Genomic DNA, 19,819 nt, shown 5'->3' on the forward strand with positions numbered 1-19,819 from the left:
GGTCCTCTGGTGATGAAACATGCCAGTGTGGCAGGTCAGCCGTGTTGAGACGACACCAGGCTGTGTGAGCCGCGTAGCTTGTCCTCTCTGAACTAACAACGCAGGCCTGAGTGCAGCCCATTTCCATTCAGTTAATAGGGTCCATTTAGAAAACAGCAGTCTATATGGTGGTGTGCTGAGTGCATGTTCTACCCAGCCAACCCTAAACAGTCCCACTTAGCATGACACTCTCTAAACTATTGCACTTATTCTCTGCAGAGCTCTCTGGGTTGAAAGCCCGCAAGTTTTGACAGTTCAACAGAGCAAAACGGAACCACGTAAACATCACATTTTACAAATACAAGACAGCGTGGGTGAATATTCTCCTAAGCATCCATAAAAGGAGGAACAGCTGCAGCATGCATGTGACACACAGAACTCTGGGATGAACGTTTATAGCGTCCGATTGGGGCCCAGACTCGGCTGTGCGATGAAAAGCTTAAACTGTACATTGCCCATGGAATGTATTGTGTGAAATTGAATAGGGAGGCCATAAAGTGGACTGGAGACAGCGGCCCAAGCATGCAGAGCTGGTTATCTTCCTTGTCTGGTCAGTCCGGTCAAAGCTTTAAAACAGCTCTATAGATAGAGGCCGCACTGTGCTTTCTTTCGCTCAGGAAAATGACGACTGTGTCTCAGCTGCATTGGAGCTGCATGTTTAGGCTACAGTCACTGAGGTAATCCAGCCCTCCCGTCCACACCCGGACATCAGCATTTAGGAAAGTGAGCACTCACAGGAGCAGTGCAGGTCAGCTCATAAAGGAGAAGGAAGAAGATCCTTAGTTTTTGTTTTTACTTAAGAGCAAGTCGTTTTAGCCTGAGTGCTGTGCTTTAGTAGCCATACATTCCGTATTTTAACGACCTCTATCCTCAGATGACTTTCCCTGCTATGTGTTGTTTTTTTCAGATATTGCAATATTTTTATTCTGGCAGTAAAATTATTGATCAAGGCCAAGTGTATAAAGAGAAAATACTCAACATTTCACAATCACCTGAAAATTTATTCATCTTGATTCCTGACCTGTACAGTACTTTATCATCCGGACCATTAATCCTTCCCTCTCCTTGTTTGCCTGCCCTGGCTTTCCTTGTTCCCATCCCCAGCCAGGCAGGGGCAATAGGGCACTGCTAATGTGCTCGGTGGGTCATTAATCCTTAGGATGGCCGTGGGCAGCAGAGCAGGCGAGCTTTGTTGTTTGATATCGGGCGAAATGGTGATGGGAGGCAAAGCAGATGTTTGTGTTGGCTGGAGAAGGAAAACACCATACTTGATGCCAACCCAATCACCATTTCATGCCAGGCAACAGCTGCCCAAATACATTTCAGCCAGAGTCTGGCAAACAGAGTCAAAGGTGACCAGAGCAGCTTAACACAGACTTTTTCTGTCTTTTCTCATGTTCTTTTAGTCCTTACACTTATACGTATAACTATATATACACCTGAATGTCCATTACTTGAGGGACTGCCCTGTGAACATTATTTAGAACAATGTTGGTTAGATTATTCCAGGAGCTTTGGTATCTGCAAATCTTGAAACTGAAGGTGAACCAGACACTGATGAATGTAAAACATGCACAGGTTTCTCTGTTTGCCTGCACTGTTGTGTGTAACTGGTGTTCACCGTGCATTCACCTTTAAAGCGAGATGGGAATCAGCCGAGAGGACACACAGAAAAGGAGCCATAGACTAACCCAGATTTTTAGCTGGCCATGGTAAAAATATAACAATGTATGCGCATACATAGACCGCAGAACAAGGACAGCGCATTTAACTCTCTCCTGCTTCTCCACTCAACTGATGGGAGCCATTCATCATCGCCCACCTTCATATCTGTGTGCTGAAAGGAAAGGACTCTGTGTGTGTGTGTTTCTATGTAACAACTGATTAAAGATAAATATCTTCTATGTAGCTCACATGTCTTGATCCTGCTGTGGAGTTGTTTACTGTTTATGAGTTTCAGACTGCAATGAACACCGTTGTCTAGCTAACAGAGTGTGCTGCCCTCTGCTGCTCTGTTTGAGAACATCTGTGCTTAGAACATCTGCCGCTTCCACAGCACAGACTGGGATGCACACTCAACCCTACTGGGGTTGTTTTAATGGCAGGTTGGTGCAGGAGCAGCCTTTGGGCTTTTGCAAAATTTCAATGACACTTAATGTTAAATAAGATCAGAAAAGTTAGATTAATTCATAAATAAATACATAATTACATACTTGGTTAAAATAAAGACAGCCCTTGGCCAACTTTAGCTGTTGTACCTTTTACAGTTTATTACTTCATCAACTTAAAGAATCATTTTTGGAAGCAATATTGTATAATATCTTTAATAGGCTTCTTTCCTCCCTCATGCATATTGGAAAAAGAAATTAAATCTATTTATCTCTCTTTCTATATGTATATATATCTGTCCACAACAAAACAAGAGGATATTCTGATATACTTCAGATGATGATGCTTAGATGAAAGGCTGTATGTTGCTGTATGTTAGTTAAATCATGCACCTGCAGAAAGAGGTATATCTGTACAATGCAGGAACATTTCTAACCCATTTGTCATCTCTAATTTAGCAGAGGTGGAGATGGGTGAATCAAAGGAGGCAAGTAATGAGCGCCCACAGTAGCCAGTACGGTAACCGTGGTTACATGTGGTGCATTAATGTATGTAATCTATTACTGTGTCTGTGACAAGGACACATAGCATGCTAATTAAAGAAACCTTTCATTGTGCTTCCCTTAGACACAGGTCATGTCTCATTAAAGATGGTCTCAGTGCATGGGGAGCCATTCATTACTGGAGGAAAAAAAAAAGTGGATAGATGGGATACCTGTATGCATAGACTTTCCACAATGAGCAAACCTGACAGCATGAATAGCCAATAGAAAACATTCCTTCTCGCACTGAAAATTAAGAGTTGATATATTAACAACAAACCAAAAGACATCATTACTTTGGAAAGCATAAATCATTTGGTGACCAGAAGCAAAAAAAAGAAAAGACAACTGTTGAAAAATCAATAAATTTTATTTATGAAATGAGAGGATATTCACAAAAGAATCATTGCCACATTAATATCATGTACATTACTAAATATATAATATAGAAAAAATATAAAATTGAACAAAAATAAACCACATCTTCAAAAGGCTTTCATTTCTGCCATGCCAGTTTAAAAATTAAAATAAAAGAAAAACAACAACTGAGTTTAGTCCTGGGACAATGATTTAAATAAATCAATCCCAACAGGATGCTAGAAACCCACCTGGATGTTTGGTGCAGAGGGACACTCATGCAGCAATATCTGAATGGTAGTGCACAGGCAGAAAAAACTATCTGCTCTTTAGTGGCTCCAGTAATAATTGCAGTCCAAGCCTATTTTTTATTTTTTAAACCTAAAAGGCTGCACCGCAACTCTGTCTGGACAGAAACAACTAGCTGTCCCCCAAATGCACCATCCCCTGTACAATAAAGGAAAGAAAGAAAAAAAACAAAAAACAAAAAAAAACTGAGAAAATAAGACATCTGGAAGGCTGTAGAGCTAATGGGTGTTATTACTGTTTGGATTTCTCTTTGTGGTCACGAGATAAAAAGGTAACATACTGGATCACTTTTCCATGGTCACAAAACACTAAAATTATCTTTACTTCGTCTGAGCTCAACTCACAATAATCAAAGTACTCTTGTGTTTTTGTTAGTCAGCTTTGTCCACTCAATTTTATACCAACCAGCCTCTATTGTCATTATTATAAGAAAAAATAATAATACAGACAAATAAGAGCATTCCCACTGTCCCTTTTGATCGTTATTATATTCATTTGGAAATGGCTTCATCCAGTTGTTATTTAAAACAGTAACATTATAATTACATGCACCTTATTATAGATGATTCAGTCTGCATTAAGGGCTGAGTGGTCGACCAATCTTATCAGATAACTTTCACAAAACTTGCAATACAGAGGTATATTATTTTAGGTCTAATTGGAATTAACTACCTTACCCTAGCTCCCATGTTGGCCAGGAGGCTATTCTCGTGGTTTTCATGTCATTTCCCTGCCTCTCCAGTACTTATCACGTTCCACAAATAGACTTAAACGCCATTGAATTGGACTACAGTTAAAGATGTTGGTTCTTGTCCTGATCTGCACGTCTGCTGAGCTTTGCATTATGAAACATGTACAATTTCTGCGTCTGCTGCAGATTCTGGCTGAAGTGACCTTTCAGCTTACAGCTGATTTCGTACCGAGCCAGAAAAGAGCCTTCTTGGGATAACAGACTCACTGAAGGCAGCTGAAAGTTTCCCAGCTAGCAGAAAAAAGGTGGGGCTAGCTGGTTAGCAGTGCCTTGGCTTTCAAACTAAAATAACAAGGTACTGAATTGAGAAAAAAAAAAAAAAAAAAAAAAAAAAGCAAAAGCACTGGTCCATCTTTTTATTTATTTTTTTTTAATTCAGTATCTTGTTATTATTAACATGAACTAACAAAAAGTGTGATTCAAGTGATCCACACATGGTAAATTTCAAAATCAGAAGTAAATTAAACTACATGAAAATGAACACAAGAATGCAATGGCACTGAAAATATTTTACCAGTCAAACTGTTGGAAATTCTCTGTAGTGGAGTGTTATCAATCCTTCAAAAATGTGACCTTCTCCGTGACCCAACTCTAACACGTTTGATTGAGATGCATTTACAAAACAGTAAATCAGGTATTTAAATAATTAAGGGTTGAAAAGATCTTGTCCTTTGCCAAGTTAACAGCCATGGTTTCTACAGCCCCCCATAAAGTAGTCCCTGTCTGATTATGAAAGCAAATGAGCAGTCCAAGACAAGTGCAAATCCTCCCTGAGACTGGTCTATGTACTTACACAGACATCTGATTCAGCATTTTACAACCCCCATTCCCCTACTAGAAGCCTAAAGCAGTCACACTGACCAGCCTAAAATTGTGTATGGTGGCACCTTGACAGCTTGCTTTGTTTTCACACAACATTTAAGACAAAATACATGGATTCATCATCATCTTCTAGTCACAATAAGGCTCATAGAGAAGCACGTAAACCAGACTGGTCGGAAAATAAGTGGATCAAAAGAATGGTTGTTGATCACAGTTATTATTGCTAAAATGATTATCATTATGATTTATTTTAATGATGAACCATCCTCAGACACATGACCAGATCCTGGTCTCCATCCACACATCTATAGAGCTGTGACATACCACAGTGGAGATGGGTAGGGAAGAGATGTGTGAAGTGACTCAGCATGTGATCCTCATACTCATCTCAGGGCTTCAATCCTCTGGCGACAGACAGAGGGACGTTATGTCATCATGTGTCTCTCAGGTGACCTCGGTTTTGAAGGCTCTGGAAGTGGGCATCCTTCAGGATGCGGTTGATATGCAGGTAGGACACTGGGTTCGTGGGCTCAAAAGAATTGCCCACACTAAGCGGACTGCAGGGGCCCTGAGCACACTGACTGACGCAGCTCCCAGCTGCACGTTCAGGACTGCTGATGCTGCTGCTGCTCTCACTGTTGGATGACTGAAATGCAGATATTACATTACCATTAGAATGTTAGAATCCAGGGTCTGCACATCAACGTGGAATTTAATATCATACAAAGTGAAACAGATACTACTTTAAATCTGCATCTAGTAAAATTCAAAGCTCCTGACTAAAAATAAAATTAAATACTACAAAGTTAAAATACCACATGTACACAGACTAATACAGGAAAACAGAGGGATATTTCAAACTAAGGAACAAGCAGTCATGATTTTACAACAGTTTCATCTGCACAGTGACATTATGGGTGCAAGTAAGTGTACTTGTTTTCTTTTATTGCAGATTTGGAAAACTGACATGTTTCAGGTCAAACCAATTTTAGCATTAGACAAAGATAACCTGAATGAACACAAAATGCATGTTTTAAATGATCTTAAATCTTAATATCTTTAATTGAAAGTTTTGGAAAATAAGGTTTGAGTTTCATTAGTACCAGCATAAAATTTAATTTGTACATCAACATCATATCCATCTATTCTCTACTGCTTATCTTTTTTTCAGGGTTGCAGGGGTGCTGGAGCCTATGCCAGCTGTTATAGGGCAAGAGGCAGGGTGCACCCTGGACAGGTTGCCAGTCCGTCGCAGGGCTAATACACACACACACACACACACACACACACAACTAGTTGCACCCGCATTCATATCTATGGGCAATTTAGAGGTTCCAATTAACATATCCCTATTAACTGCATGTCTTTGGGCTGTGGGAGGAAGCCGGAGTACCCGGAGAGAACCCACACAAACACAGGGAGAACATGCAGACTCCACACAGAAAGACCCCGGCCTGATAGTGGAATTGAACCCAGGACATTCTTGCTGTGACAGAACAGTGCCAACCACTGTGCTGCCAACATTACATTAAAAGTCAAATATGGTAGGTAACGTTTAAGGGAGAAAGTCTGTTGATCAGTTTGTGCCATGAAGCTCAAACACACTAGTCAATGCAGTCGGACTTATCTAAAAACACACAAGCAAGCCACCTTTGAATGGCTCAAGAAAACAAAAAAATGGACAGCTTTGGACTGACCTAGTCAAATTCTAGACTCAAATCAGATTCGGATGCTTTGGGTTTGTCCTGAACTCGAAAAGTGCTCAAAAACCTAGAGAGTGTAGCTGAATTAAAACAATTCTGTAAAAAAGAAAGGGCAAAAATTCATTTACAGTAATGTGAAGGACTCGTAGCCAGTTATCAAAAGCTAGACTGCAGTTCTTGGGTCAAAGGATGGCACAAGTAGTTATTAGGTTTACTTGTTCACATAGGGCCAGGTAGGTTTGGATAGCTTTTTCCCCTTAATAAATGAAACCATCATTTAAAAACTGCACTTTGTATTCACACCAGTCATCTTTGTGTAATATCAAAATTTTCTTAATGACATGCAAAAAAATGAGAAATGCTTATTCTGCATTTCTATTCAGGTTTCTGTGAGTATCATGTTACCTTCCCTCTATAGTTTCTAAATGAACTGAATAACATGCTTAATGCAAGTTTCAGTTAACGCTTGTACCTCAGAGTCCCAGGCATCACGCCCTGGCTCAGGAGAGATGGGATGTGCTCTGGTCTGCCTTTTGGCTTGGGGCACCAGGTGGCCATTCTCCTCATCACCACCACTGTGCTGCCGTTTCCTGTTCAGGTAGAAAGCCAAAATAGGTAAAGATTAATTTGGCCTCACCAACTTATTAAAAACAAGTGTAAGCAACATATGAGACCTAACTCCTCAGTTAACTGTAGAGTAGACGAATTTAAAAGCAATGACTTATCCCTGCTACAGTGTATACATGACGATTATTATGCAAAGTCACTGCAAGCTGCCATTGTTATATTCAAGACCAGCTAGCTCGGTATATTCTCAACGGTACTTCGAAGACACCATAGACCTACAGCACTACAGTTGTTAAAGTAATACAGTTGCTGTGACCAGTTACGGTTGCTGGAACCATGCTTATTTTGTTAGCATATTCAATATTTTACGTGGGTCCTGCAACAAAGGCCACGGAAACGTCGAGCCAACTCTCGTTCAATCACTACTCAATCTACTCAAATGGAGTTATATTGTAAGCTCACCTGCTTTCAGTCAACATATGATAACACTTGAGCAACCTAAATGAGATTCTTCTTTTTATTTTCTTCTGAGCAGACAGGAGGAGCCGGTTGGCTGTCGTTATTTGCTGGTTAACGGAGCTCGTTTCCTGTCTGTCGACGGCCTGTTAGTTTAGCTAACTTTGCCTGATTAGCTAATTACGCTCAATAACAATGCGATACGGTTTTCCATTTCAGTCACAGTGCCAAAGACATCAGTTAGAGTGATAAACCACACAAAAAAATCAACGTGGCGCTAATTGACAACAAAAAAAGATCAGGCGTTGACGAGCTAGGTAGTTAACAAGCCTGTCCTAAAGCGCTTTATCATAGGTTCAAAGCTAATGCTAACGTCACCGCAAGCTAACGGGAATCCTCTTATCATATGTTAGCTAACTACAGCACGCAGTACAATTTTTACTCCCTTTCGGAACTATTGCGCTCTTAAATCGAAATAAAATTACTAGCGTTCAAACTCAACCTAGCCAACGATACTTGCAACTGATAACACGCACAACCAACCGCAACTGTTGTGTTTACATGGCACCGCGCCTGCGCAAAGACCAATTATGGTGCCTTTAAAGACCAATAGGAAAAAACGAACCCTAACTCACATGGCTTTGTTTTTTTGGGAGAACAAAGCATATATATATACCAATATAGACGTGAAGGTTAATAACAAGGGCAACAGAAATAAGCAACAGAAAATAAAGCTAACTTGTGTAATGCATGCTTTTCCTTTTTCATAAGTAAAAATATGAGGTGGCTTGGGACTGAAAGGAAGAACGCCTAAAGGTAACAGTATTCTAGCAATTATAGTGTGAAATTTGTACATTCGCTTTAGAAGCAAGTTTTTGGTTCGATGTCAGTCAAATGCACAAATCTCTTGCTCTTGTTCCCGGATTCTGTGGTAACCGAAAGTAACAAAGCATTCAGAGACTTACGTTCTACACAAGAACTGACTTTAAACAGCACATCAACCCTGAAAATGTACTGATCAAGTCAACCCCATTTATACCACATTAATTTCCCCATAGGATGTCGCCATTTGCAAACACATTTATTGTCATAATGTTTGTCTTGAGGGCTGAGACTATTAAATAGAAACAAGTCAACAAAGCAGTAAGCTGAAGTCTATTTCCACATATACCTTCTTATGGATATTTTATACTGAAGAGTAGACGTGCAGATTAGGTTGCCATGTATTATATTGTATTTTCTGTTGTATGGCAGATAGAAGGCTTAAAACAAAATATCCACTCTGAAGTAAGTGGCTGGCACATTTTCAACCCGGAAGTTGCAGTCTGTAGTGCAGCCTGCTTGCCCAGTCAGCCAATAGAGTGAAAAATTGTCTCCGCCAATGACTCGAGCGAAGGACGAAGGTGAGATTATCAGGGATTGTCAGTAGCGGCGGTCCTTCTGTGTATAAAGGCAAATAACCGCAATGGGCAGCACCGACTCTAAATTGAACTTCAGGAAGGCAGTGATCCAGCTCACGACCAAAACACAGGTGGGTTATGAGCAGTTTATATATATATTCTATCCAACTAAATAAATCGTTAAAAGACAGAGCCAGTGGGCGCACCGAAGAGCATCGTCGACGAGATGAAGGGATAACGCTTGCGACGCAGGAGCAAAAGAAAATATATATAAATAAAAATAAACTAATCTCGTGTTGCATGCAGCCTTTTTGGGTCACGTCTGTTTATTATTTTGCAGATTATAAATATTTATCACCTGAATGTAACGCGGCAAACAGGCCTGTGTCGTATTTTTATTAAACTGGATTAAATTGTCACAGAATCTGTTTTGTGAGTCACCGTAATTTGTTTTTGTTTGTTTGTTTGTTTTTTGCTTGTTTGGTTTTTCAATGCTGTACGCGTTCAGTTCAGATGATTATACATTATGGCGTACAGCAAAATCAAAGGTGATGACGTAGGTCTGGACTACGTTTGCAGATGCGGCAGGTGGACTGTGCCGTCAGTGTCACAGATACTGTTTGCGCTGCTGCTAGAACAACCAATTGTGTTGACATTGCCATGAGCTCTGATTATGTATAAATAAAGGATAAGCGTGTACATCTTTGTATGAAGGTAAAGGTCTCAGATGCGATTTTAATGCTGTGCAGCGCAAGATCAAGGCTGTTGTAAATAAAATAAAATAAAATAAGACGTCTGGCCGAGGTTAAATGCTCAGCTTTGCTTCAAAGGGAACTGAAATGTGCACATATTTTTCTCCAGCCAGTGGAAGCCACAGACGATGCCTTCTGGGATCAGTTCTGGGCAGACACCACCACCACGGTCCAGGATGTTTTCGCACTGGTGCCAGCTGCAGAGATAAGAGCTGTTCGAGAGGAGTCCCCCTCGAATTTAGCGACCCTTTGTTATAAAGTAAGCATTAAATAAACTCTCGGCGCATTTTGTGTTACATAATGGAATGCTGTTGTTTGGAAACTGTGCTTTATTTTGACTGCAGAGCCCTGCACAGGCTCTTAGATGTCTGAATAAATGAGTCAGCTCCCCTTCCTTTTCCCGTTGCTTCCCGTCTCTAGCCACCAGCTTCCGTTTTGAAGCTGCCTGTCAGAAACAAACACAGTGGGGCTCACAGCATAATTAAATGAAGAGGTGGGGATGAGAGCCCTTGAAAGCTGAGCAGGTTCAAAGGGGTTCTTGCTTATTTTTAGCTTGCTTATCTGCAGCGTGTATTTGATTAAATTTAGATAATAAATCACCAAGTAAATTTTTGTTTTTGGTCCAAAAATTGCAGATACAGAGATTAAGTATGCTTGTCTGTTTGTTGGTAAGACTGCTGGTGCTTAACATGGTGCCATGTTTCCTAACAAACAAATGAGCATGACTCTTGATAACTGCTATAATATCTTTATGTCCTCAAACTAAAAGTTGATTGGAAATTATTATAAGCATAGATTAAAATCTATGATTATGGATGGATAGCTGTTTTTCTCATGGTGACATTCTGGTTTGGAAAGAATTCAGTGTTAAAATAATTATATTATTTCAAAAAAATGTTATAAAACACTATAGATCCTTGATGTGTGGTGAGGTGTGCTGTGTGGGTCATGCTTCATTAACTAAACAAGTTCTAGCACCAGTGTAGCTGAAGCATATTCACTGTTTTTAAATTGAATTAAAACACAATATCAAACTGAATTAAATGATCAGTGCCCTATATCAGTACAGAAGATGTAGATACTAGATATTATGTTCCATACTAAATATAATCACCCACTTACAATGTTTCTGGATTCTTCAGGCCGTGGAGAAGCTTGTCCAGGGAGCAGAGTCTGGTTGTCCCTCTGAGAAAGAAAAGCAGGTAGTCCTGAATTGCTGTCGCATCCTGACCCGCATCCTTCCCTACATCTTTGAGGACCAGGACTGGAGAGGATTTTTCTGGTCCACAGTGCCTGGTGCTGGGCGGGCTGGGGTGAGTTGGCATGGGAAAAGGAAGATCAGTTTGTCACAGATTAACATTGTGTATCCATGGTTGTATGGAAGAAAATCGAGGCACACACTGGAGAGGTCACCAGTCTATCACAGTGCTCACAAGGCTGGATCAGGAGTTAAGAAAATAGATAGCTAGATAAAAATATTCATAAATATACTCATCACATTCAGCGGGTTTTTAAATCACTTGTAACACTAAATACTGCTTTTGTTTGTTTCTAAAAAAATATGACAGAGTGTCAACAAGCTTCTCGGAAGCTTTCTTATTTTACTTATATAAAGATGGATTCACCTAATAAATTAGTTGCAATGTTCCCTCTAAGCTGAGCGCGTGAGCAATCGCATACTGCTGACACGGTCTCCCCACACAGAAAATCACACACACAAAAAGAAAAAAAATCCAGCCTGAATTGGAATTAAAGTAAATACATGTATTTATTTTATTTCGCTGATTTTCTGTGCGCGGAGACTGTGTCAGCAGTGCGCGATTGCTCATGCACTCAGCTTATAGGGAACAGTGGTTATAAGCCCTGTGCTTTCCCAAGTGGGAATGCTTTATTCCAGTGAACCTAAATTCCCTCATTCCAGATATAAAAAGGTGTATTCTCTTCCTTTTCTTTAAAAAAATGTAAATATTTTTGAAGGATTCCACTTTTTCCACATTTTTTCAGACAGACGAGCTGGATGATGATGAAGGAGCTCGACCACTGGCCGAGTCGCTGCTCCTGGCTATCGCTGACCTCCTCTTCTGCCCTGACTTCACTGTGCATAGTCACAAGAGGGGCCCTGTGAGTAACAGCTGTCCTTCTGACACGGTACAGTCCAGTGTCATTAATTTGTCATCCTACCTCCATCCAGCAAAAGAAGTTACTGCTGACAGAATAGTGCAGCACAAACATTTATTCCTTGACCTTAGTCTCTAACATTGTTCCAGACGTTAGACATATTTCTTCAAGCACTGTTTCCTTCTTCCTGATCAAAGATTTCCCAACTAACCTGCCACTCAAGTTTGACCGAAGCACCGAGCTAGGTTCTGGTGGCTGATACTTTCTCAGCGACAAAGGAAGAATTCTCCATGAGTATGAAAAGAATGTTGCTCAGTCTGTAACTTTGAACTCCCCATTGCTGTTCATGTAATCATTTCAGTGCTAAGGTAGATGTCAGAAAAGTCTGTTATGGCAACTAAAGTGAAATTATCTTTTATATAAAAAGTGACAGCAACAGCAAATTATACCTACCCACAATCTGGATGGCAATGGCAGAATATTAGAATTCATATACCAGAAATCAGGTTTCATAAGCTATTTCTTACCAGGAGTTAACAATGTTTGACAATGTCAATCTTCCCATTATCTACAATTGAGTCTAAGTCACTGAATAAATTACTTTGCAAATCTAAGACCAGGAAATGTAGCTATAAAGCTATTTGACTGGATTTTTTTTGTGTGTGTGTACGTCTGTGTGTGTGACTTTATCCAGGACTCAGTAGAGAGCATGCAGTCTATAGACAGCTGTGAATACATTTGGGAGGCAGGGGTGGGATTTGCACAGTCGCCCCCTCTAAACTACATCCATGATCTGAATAGGTGAGTTGGCCTCAAGTGTGTAAAATCTCATGTGTGGTAAAAGCTAAAATGTAATCTTATTTTTGTGTGTGTGATTTACTTTTCTTTTTTCTTTTTTGTCTTTTCTGTCTTTTCAATCTCCATCCTTCAGGACAGAACTGTTGAGATTATTACTGACCTGCTTCTCCGAGGCCATGTACCTCCCTCCTTCATCAGACAACACTATCCTCAATCCTTGGGTGACATTTTTCTGCTCAACAGAAAACAGGTAATGGAAAATAAAAGCACATGCACACATACAGCAATGATTTAAAAAAAAAAAAAAGAAAGAAGGAGAAGTACACAAATTTTAAAATCCAATTCTAAAGTTTTACTCACAGGACACGATAAAAAAAAAAATAGCCCTTAGCACATCTCAAAATGAGGTAAATACAACCTCAGATGAACTATGGCATATGACAGCATGTCATTTATCACTTAACACAACTTAAACCAGACTACAGAAGCGGTGTGTGACAAAACCAAGTACATCCTTACTGGTTCCATGGGAATTAAGAGCAGCCAGGTGCTGCTAACCAAATATACGTCATTAACTGATCATCAGCAAGTGCGACAACTTCTAAAAAAACAGATATTTTGGCAGTGGGAGGTTTATAAGGCAGTTTCAATTGTTTTTCAGCGAGAGACATTATTCACAAGTGGAAAATATTGCAAGACAGCTACCAGTATCTTCAGGAGTGGGCATCCCAGCAAATTTACCCAAAGGTCAGACAGCACAGTGCTCACAGAAAGTGCAAAAAACCCAAGCTGCATGTCAGACTCAAAAAGAAAAAAGTTAATGTTTTTTCAAAGCGATAAGAAAAACACAAGCATCTTCTCTCTAAAAAGAATGGCTTAGATGTGAAAAGTTGCATCTGAAAACACCAGTGTCTTTTATGCAAACAAGACCAAAGCAGAAATGTTTGGTCATCATGCAAAGCACCACATTTAGAGAGAACCAAACAAGGCATATCAGCACAAACACCTCATACCAATTATAAAAGGTGATGATTTATGCTTGTTTTCTTGGGCACTTTGCAGTCACTGAGCTGACCCTGAACTTTTCTGTATACCAAATTATTCTAGAGTCAAATGTGGGGCCTTCTGTCTGATATCTAAAGTTTGGCTGAAACTGGGTTATGCATGTAAAGAAGAGTCCATAATGATGGAAAAGACTGATAAAGTCATAGAGAAAACAAGTAGTTCTAGTTATTGCTGATAAAGGCAGTTCTTCAAGCTACTGAATGGTGCATTTTCTTCAATTTCATATCAGTTTTTAAATAAATAAAGATAAAGTGTAATATGTCATGCTGTTGTTCATCTTAGGGTGACACAGTAAGGACTAGAAAATGTTTTAATAATTTCCTGATATGTAAACCTTAGAACTGACAGAAGGTTTTGACTATTTACCATGACACACACACACACACACACACACACACACACACACACACACACACACACACACACACACACACACACACACACACACACACACAAATGTAGTGATGTACGCAAAAGGAGCCAAATGCAGACTATAGAGGCCAATCTTGCTAAATAATAATGACTTTTCTTCTAGTGGAGTATAAGTCAATACAAATAAAAAGCAGAAAATCGACCACTGAAACCAAGGAACCATAACAAACAGATCGGACTGAACAGGCTGAGAACACAGACGGCCTGGCAAAGGACAAAGGAAGATAGTGATTATAAATACACAGAGGGGTTATTGGTGCAGTGAGGAGGAACCTGGGACACACAGCTGAACTAAATCAGAATAATAAGTAAAATTAAAACATGACACTAGGAGACAAATGACAGAATAAAGCAGGAAATAACAAGACAGAAAAACACCTACCACAGAGGCTAAGAGCTGACAGCAGGATACAAAGAACACAGAGGGGGTAAAAGAAACCGAAGACTTAAGGAACTAAATATTAACAAACTACCATGAGAAGAAATCAAATACTTGTTCAGAAACCAAAAAAGCCTGAGAGTATAAACATAAAGAAACCAACCAAGAATAAGTGCTGAAAGTAAAATAATACAACACTCAAACTCAGTCACAAAAACCCCCCAGTGTTCGTGACATAAACCTTGCTATATCACCATGGTGATGTGTCATGGTTCAGTTATCTCTTAGATGTAAATAAAATTGCAAAAAATGAAAGATGGATTGCATGACATTTAGTGACATTGTCACCATCTTTGTTTGTCCCTAGACATGCTCTGCCTCTATTCACGTCTCTCCTGAATGTGGTGTGCGCTTATGACCCGGTGGGTTATGGCATCCCGTACAACCACCTGCTCTTCTCTGACTACCGGGAGCAGCTGGTGGAGCAGGCGGTACAGATCCTCATTGTGACACTGGAGCATGATGGAGGGATTCCCCACCCCCCTGCCTCTCCATCCAGCATAGAGGAACAAGAGGTAACTTCAAGACTGTGACGAAGACACTTGATGGCTTTATTGCATTTAATTAATGTTATTCAAATCTTTCTGAATTTGTTCGGCTCAGTCTACAGGACCAGAAAACCTGTTTGTGAATTATTTGTCAAGGATTCACAGAGAGGAGGTATGCATATCAGTGTTTCTTAAAAATCCTCCAATGTCATTACTTTAAAGACTGTATTGTGAAAATCTGTATCTTTGTGGTCTCCCAATGGTAGGACTTTGATTTTGTACTGAAAGGCCTGGCTCGTCTGCTGACCAACCCTTTGACCCAGACTTACCTGCCTAACTCCACCAAGAAGATCCAGTTCCACCAGGAGCTTCTGGTGCTTTTCTGGAAACTTTGCGACTTCAATAAGGTTAGAACAAAGATAAAGGCTTCTTTGGGGAGGCGATGCATTAAAAGGTGCTTTCATTTGACGTCACAATCTACTTTGTGTTCCCACTACAGAAGTTCCTGTTCTTTGTCCTGAAGAGCAGCGATGTGTTAGATATCCTGGTTCCTATACTCTATTACTTGAATGACGCGAGAGCAGACCAGTGTGAGTCTCCTCAGTTGCTTCACTGCACACGACAAACCTCTACTAGAAGCATGCATTTAACAATTTCTGGTGTGATTTGTCTTTTCTGCAGCACGTGTTGGACTTATGCACATTGGTGTGTTCATTTTGCTGTTGCTGAGTGGTGAGAGAAACTTTGGCGTGCGCTTGAATAAGCCCTATTCTCTCCATGTGCCTATGGACATCCCGGTGTTCACAGGGACTCATGCTGACCTCCTTATAGTGGTAAGACACACCTGCTGCTGTGCTGAAATGGGAGTTTTCTTGATAGCTAACTAATTCAAATACAGTGAAGTTTTACAGCTGTGGCTCTGTTTGGTTTCTAGGTGTTTCACAAGATAATCACAACAGGCCACCAGCGTCTCCAGCCTCTCTTTGACTGCCTACTAACCATCATTGTAAATGGTAAATACGCATTTGATTTCAGATTTTGTTTTCAACATAACCACGCCATGACAATTAGTTGTTACAGTTTTTATTTCACACCCTTTTAATACTCCTGCTTATCCTTCAGTTTCCCCTTACTTGAAGAGCCTGTCAATGGTAGCAGCTAATAAACTGCTCCACCTGCTGGAGGCCTTTTCCACCACCTGGTTCCTGTTCTCTGCAGCTCAGAACCATCACCTGGTTTTTTTCCTTCTCGAGGCTTTCAACAACATTATCCAGTACCAGTTTGATGGTAAGAGAAAGCTGGAGACATTCAAGGCATAGATAGATAGATAGATAGATAGATAGATAGATAGATATCTAGTTCTTTTGTTGTGAGATACATTATTTTCACAAGTGTCCATGTTTCTCTCCCCAGGAAACTGCAACCTGGTTTATGCCATAATTCGCAAGCGTAATGTGTTCCATCAGCTGGCTAACCTGCCCTCTGACCCCAGTTCCATCCAGAAGGCTTTGCAAAGGAAGAAGAAGTCGCCCGACGTCATTTCCCGCACCAGCTCCCAAGAGACTGTATCCATGGAGGGCTCACACCCTGCAGTGCCAGCGGAGCCCGGTACACTAAAGGCCAGCCTGGTTGCTATGCCAGGTAATGACTCTACGTGTTGTTTGTACGGTAATGTTGTAATTTCAAAACAATCTATTCACTGTGTGGTAGTCACAGCGCACATAACATATATCTTCGCCGGACACATTTTTCTTTCAGAAGTCTTTTCATTTTTCATGGCACAGATTCAAAAACGGTGAGGAAAACATTTCTCTGAGATTTTGATCCATATTGACATGACACCACACAGTTACTGCACATTTATGGGCTGTAAATTCATGATGAGAATCTCCTGTTCCACCACATTGCAAAGGTGCTCTATAGGTCTACGATCTGGTGACTGTGGAGGCCATTCAAATACAGTCAACTCATTATCTTCTTCAAAAAACAGACATAATTTGAGATTCGTCACGTGGAGCGTTATCCTGCTGGAAGCAACAATTAGGAGATTGGTACACTGGTCATAAAGGTCATTAACAATACTCAAGTCCTCTGTGGGGTTTAAATAATACTCAGTTGGTAATAAGGGGCCCAAAATGTGCCAAGCGTTTATGTTGTTCACACCAAATTTTGTCTCTACTATCCGACTGAGACTTTGAGACTTAGCAGACCTGGAAGAGTTTTTCCACCAGCCCGTGTGAACTGTAGCTTCAGTTTCCTGTTCTTAGCTGACAGGGGTGGCACCTGGTGTGCTTTTTGTCGCTGTAGCCTATCTGCTTCAAGGTTCAATATTTTGTGTGTTCAGAGATGCTCTTCTGTGTATCTTGATTATAAGAAGTGGAATTACTGTTGTCTTCCTATAAGCTGAAAGCGGTCTGGCCATCCTCTTCTGACATCAACAAGACATTTCACCCAGAGAACTGCCGCTCATTCCATATTTTCTTATTTTTAGACCATTCTCTGTAAATCTTACTCAGACCAACACATCTGGTACCAACAACCATTTCATGTTCAGTCACTTAAACTACCCTTCTTCCCCATTCTGATGCTCGGTTGGAATTTCAGCAGGCTGCTTTGACCATGTCTACATGCCTAGATACATTGAGTTGCTGCCATGTTATTAGCTCATTAGATGCAAGCTGCTGAACATCTATAACTAATAAAGTGTCATGTATTTCATGTACATATGCACATCATGCACATGAAAATGACTGCCTTAGAACTAGCAGATTGAATTCATATGTCTTTAATTTAGTCTCTATGCATTTTTTAGTTACAACACAAAATTAGTTGGTGTTGCATTTAATTTTTTGGTAAGACTATAAAAGTAAAGTAATGTCGCCAGACACATCTGTAACGTATTCACTAATGTCCTGTGATTTATGATGCTGGTTTCCTGTAGGCATTGATAAACTGACAGAGAAGTCCCAAGTATCAGAGGATGGCACCATGGTGTCAGTTCCAAAGACAGACTCCCCAAACGCTGTCCACCCAGACCAAAGTGCAGTCACTGGGACCAGCGACACGGAGTCTAACTCAGGCAGGGACAATGAAGTAAGTGCCTTTTTATGGGGTGTATTGGTTTGCTCCAGTGGAAAGAGGATATTTCTAAATGCATTTATTCACACTATTAGGATGTTTTCTACACTGAAGCAGAAATGGAGAGAAGACGTTTGTCAAGTGCATCGTCAACGTCCTTTTGGGCTCCCACACCAGACTGGGTTTGCTTTCAGCCTCTCATTCAGTTTTTGTTAGATGTTGGATATTTAGAGGAATGAGAAGTCAATTTAGATTTGCTCGCTTTTATCCCAGGTCCTCTCTTGGAAATGTAAGCTACCCCTGCAGACCATCATGAGACTTCTACAGGTGCTGGTGCCTCAGGTGGAGAAAATCTGCATCGACAAGTATGCAAACACTTCGCTTAGCTTTGATCGGACTGCAAAAAGCATATTCTAACTGTTTTGATATATTACTAAAAATGCTGTAAACGTCTACTGTGTCTTTCATTGCAGAGGTCTAACAGATGAATCAGAGATCCTAAAGTTTCTACAGCATGGCACATTAGTGGGCCTGCTGCCGGTTCCTCACCCCATCCTCATTAGGAAATATCAGGCCAATGCAGGCACTGCCATGTGGTTTCGCACCTACATGTGGGGCGTCGTTTATTTGCGGTGAGTTAGAAATTTTAGACGAGAATTATGGACACTGATATCCTCAAAAGCAAATTAAAACGAATCCATTATTTTCTTTTTTTCTGTTTCAGCAATGTTGATCCTCCGATCTGGTATGACACTGACGTCCGACTATTTGAGATCCAGAGGATGTAGACTGTCAATGAAAATGAATCTAGGGTTCTTCATCCCTTCAGTATCTGCTGGTTTTGTGGGAAACCTCATTGTGTTGAAACTATCCTTGTGAACCTGTTGCTTGCTTCTGACACCACCAAACTAGACAGGGGAGTCATTCAGATGAGTGGAGTAGAAATTTCTCTCTATATTAAGATAGAAAGTGTTTGAATTATCACTAGTGTCCATAAACAACTGTGTTTGTACATTTCTTCAAACCTTAAGACCGCAGAATGTTTGTCAAAGCACTGAGATGACTGGAGTGTTTGGTAAGGGCTGAGGCAAATTTTAGCAGTATAAAAGTGAAAGAGGGAACATTGTTTAACTTTCAAAGACGTGTAACATATCCTGTATAGCTCAAAGTTATCATTCCAATATTATTTGTTGTACTTGAAATGCTTTAAAGTGAACTTGCACCTTTTTGAGTTGTCGTTTGTGGTTGAAGTTTATGTGATTATATTTTGAGACAGATTGTATGTTTTTATGTATATGACAAGGTTTCATTTTTGAGAAATGCTTATAATGTTCTATGCTGAAATTGTATTTTCCTTAAAGTGTCCTGAAAAAAAATATATCTAATATATAATATGTATCTGCAAATTCTGCATTGGTCACATTATGTATGACAGTGCTGTAAAGCAAATCTGAAATTTCAGGTGTGTAAACAGTTCATAAAGTAGCAGCAGTTCTGCACAAAGTCCAATTCTGCCATCTGTAAAAGCGCCACCTTCACATGTTAACCACTAGGTGGCATCATGCTCCTGTTCGTCACTTAATCTGCAAAAGGT

At 40.2% G+C, this 19,819-nt stretch overlaps 2 protein-coding genes across 2 annotated transcripts; one reads left to right on the top strand and one right to left on the bottom strand.

The window, feature by feature from the left end:
- Positions 1–4,416: 4,416 nt before the first annotated feature.
- Positions 4,417–8,235, bottom strand: LOC146671708 (protein VCF1). The gene is made up of 3 exons (XM_085404074.1): positions 7,662–8,235; positions 7,105–7,222; positions 4,417–5,575 (listed from the first exon to the last, which is right to left on the bottom strand). The coding sequence occupies exons 1-3, from the start codon at positions 7,676–7,678 to the stop codon at positions 5,363–5,365; spliced, it is 348 nt and encodes a 115-aa protein (XP_085260200.1). The 5' UTR covers positions 7,679–8,235; the 3' UTR covers positions 4,417–5,362.
- A 713-nt stretch (positions 8,236–8,948) lies between these two features.
- hid1a (HID1 domain containing a) lies at positions 8,949–19,700 on the top strand. Its single transcript, XM_085405215.1, has 19 exons — positions 8,949–9,186; positions 9,917–10,066; positions 10,950–11,120; positions 11,812–11,928; positions 12,620–12,726; positions 12,857–12,973; positions 14,967–15,174; positions 15,263–15,319; positions 15,414–15,554; positions 15,647–15,737; positions 15,829–15,980; positions 16,082–16,160; positions 16,270–16,434; positions 16,561–16,788; positions 18,089–18,240; positions 18,321–18,407; positions 18,499–18,590; positions 18,699–18,857; positions 18,950–19,700. Exons 1-19 carry the CDS (start codon positions 9,121–9,123, stop codon positions 19,011–19,013), a joined length of 2,403 nt encoding a protein of 800 aa, XP_085261341.1. The 5' UTR covers positions 8,949–9,120; the 3' UTR covers positions 19,014–19,700.
- Positions 19,701–19,819: the final 119 nt, after the last annotated feature.

This window comes from Rhamphochromis longiceps, linkage group LG4, assembly GCF_057381845.1.
Source record: "Rhamphochromis longiceps isolate RC_006_pf linkage group LG4, R_longiceps_female_GT1.1, whole genome shotgun sequence".
Taxonomy (NCBI): domain Eukaryota; kingdom Metazoa; phylum Chordata; class Actinopteri; order Cichliformes; family Cichlidae; genus Rhamphochromis; species Rhamphochromis longiceps.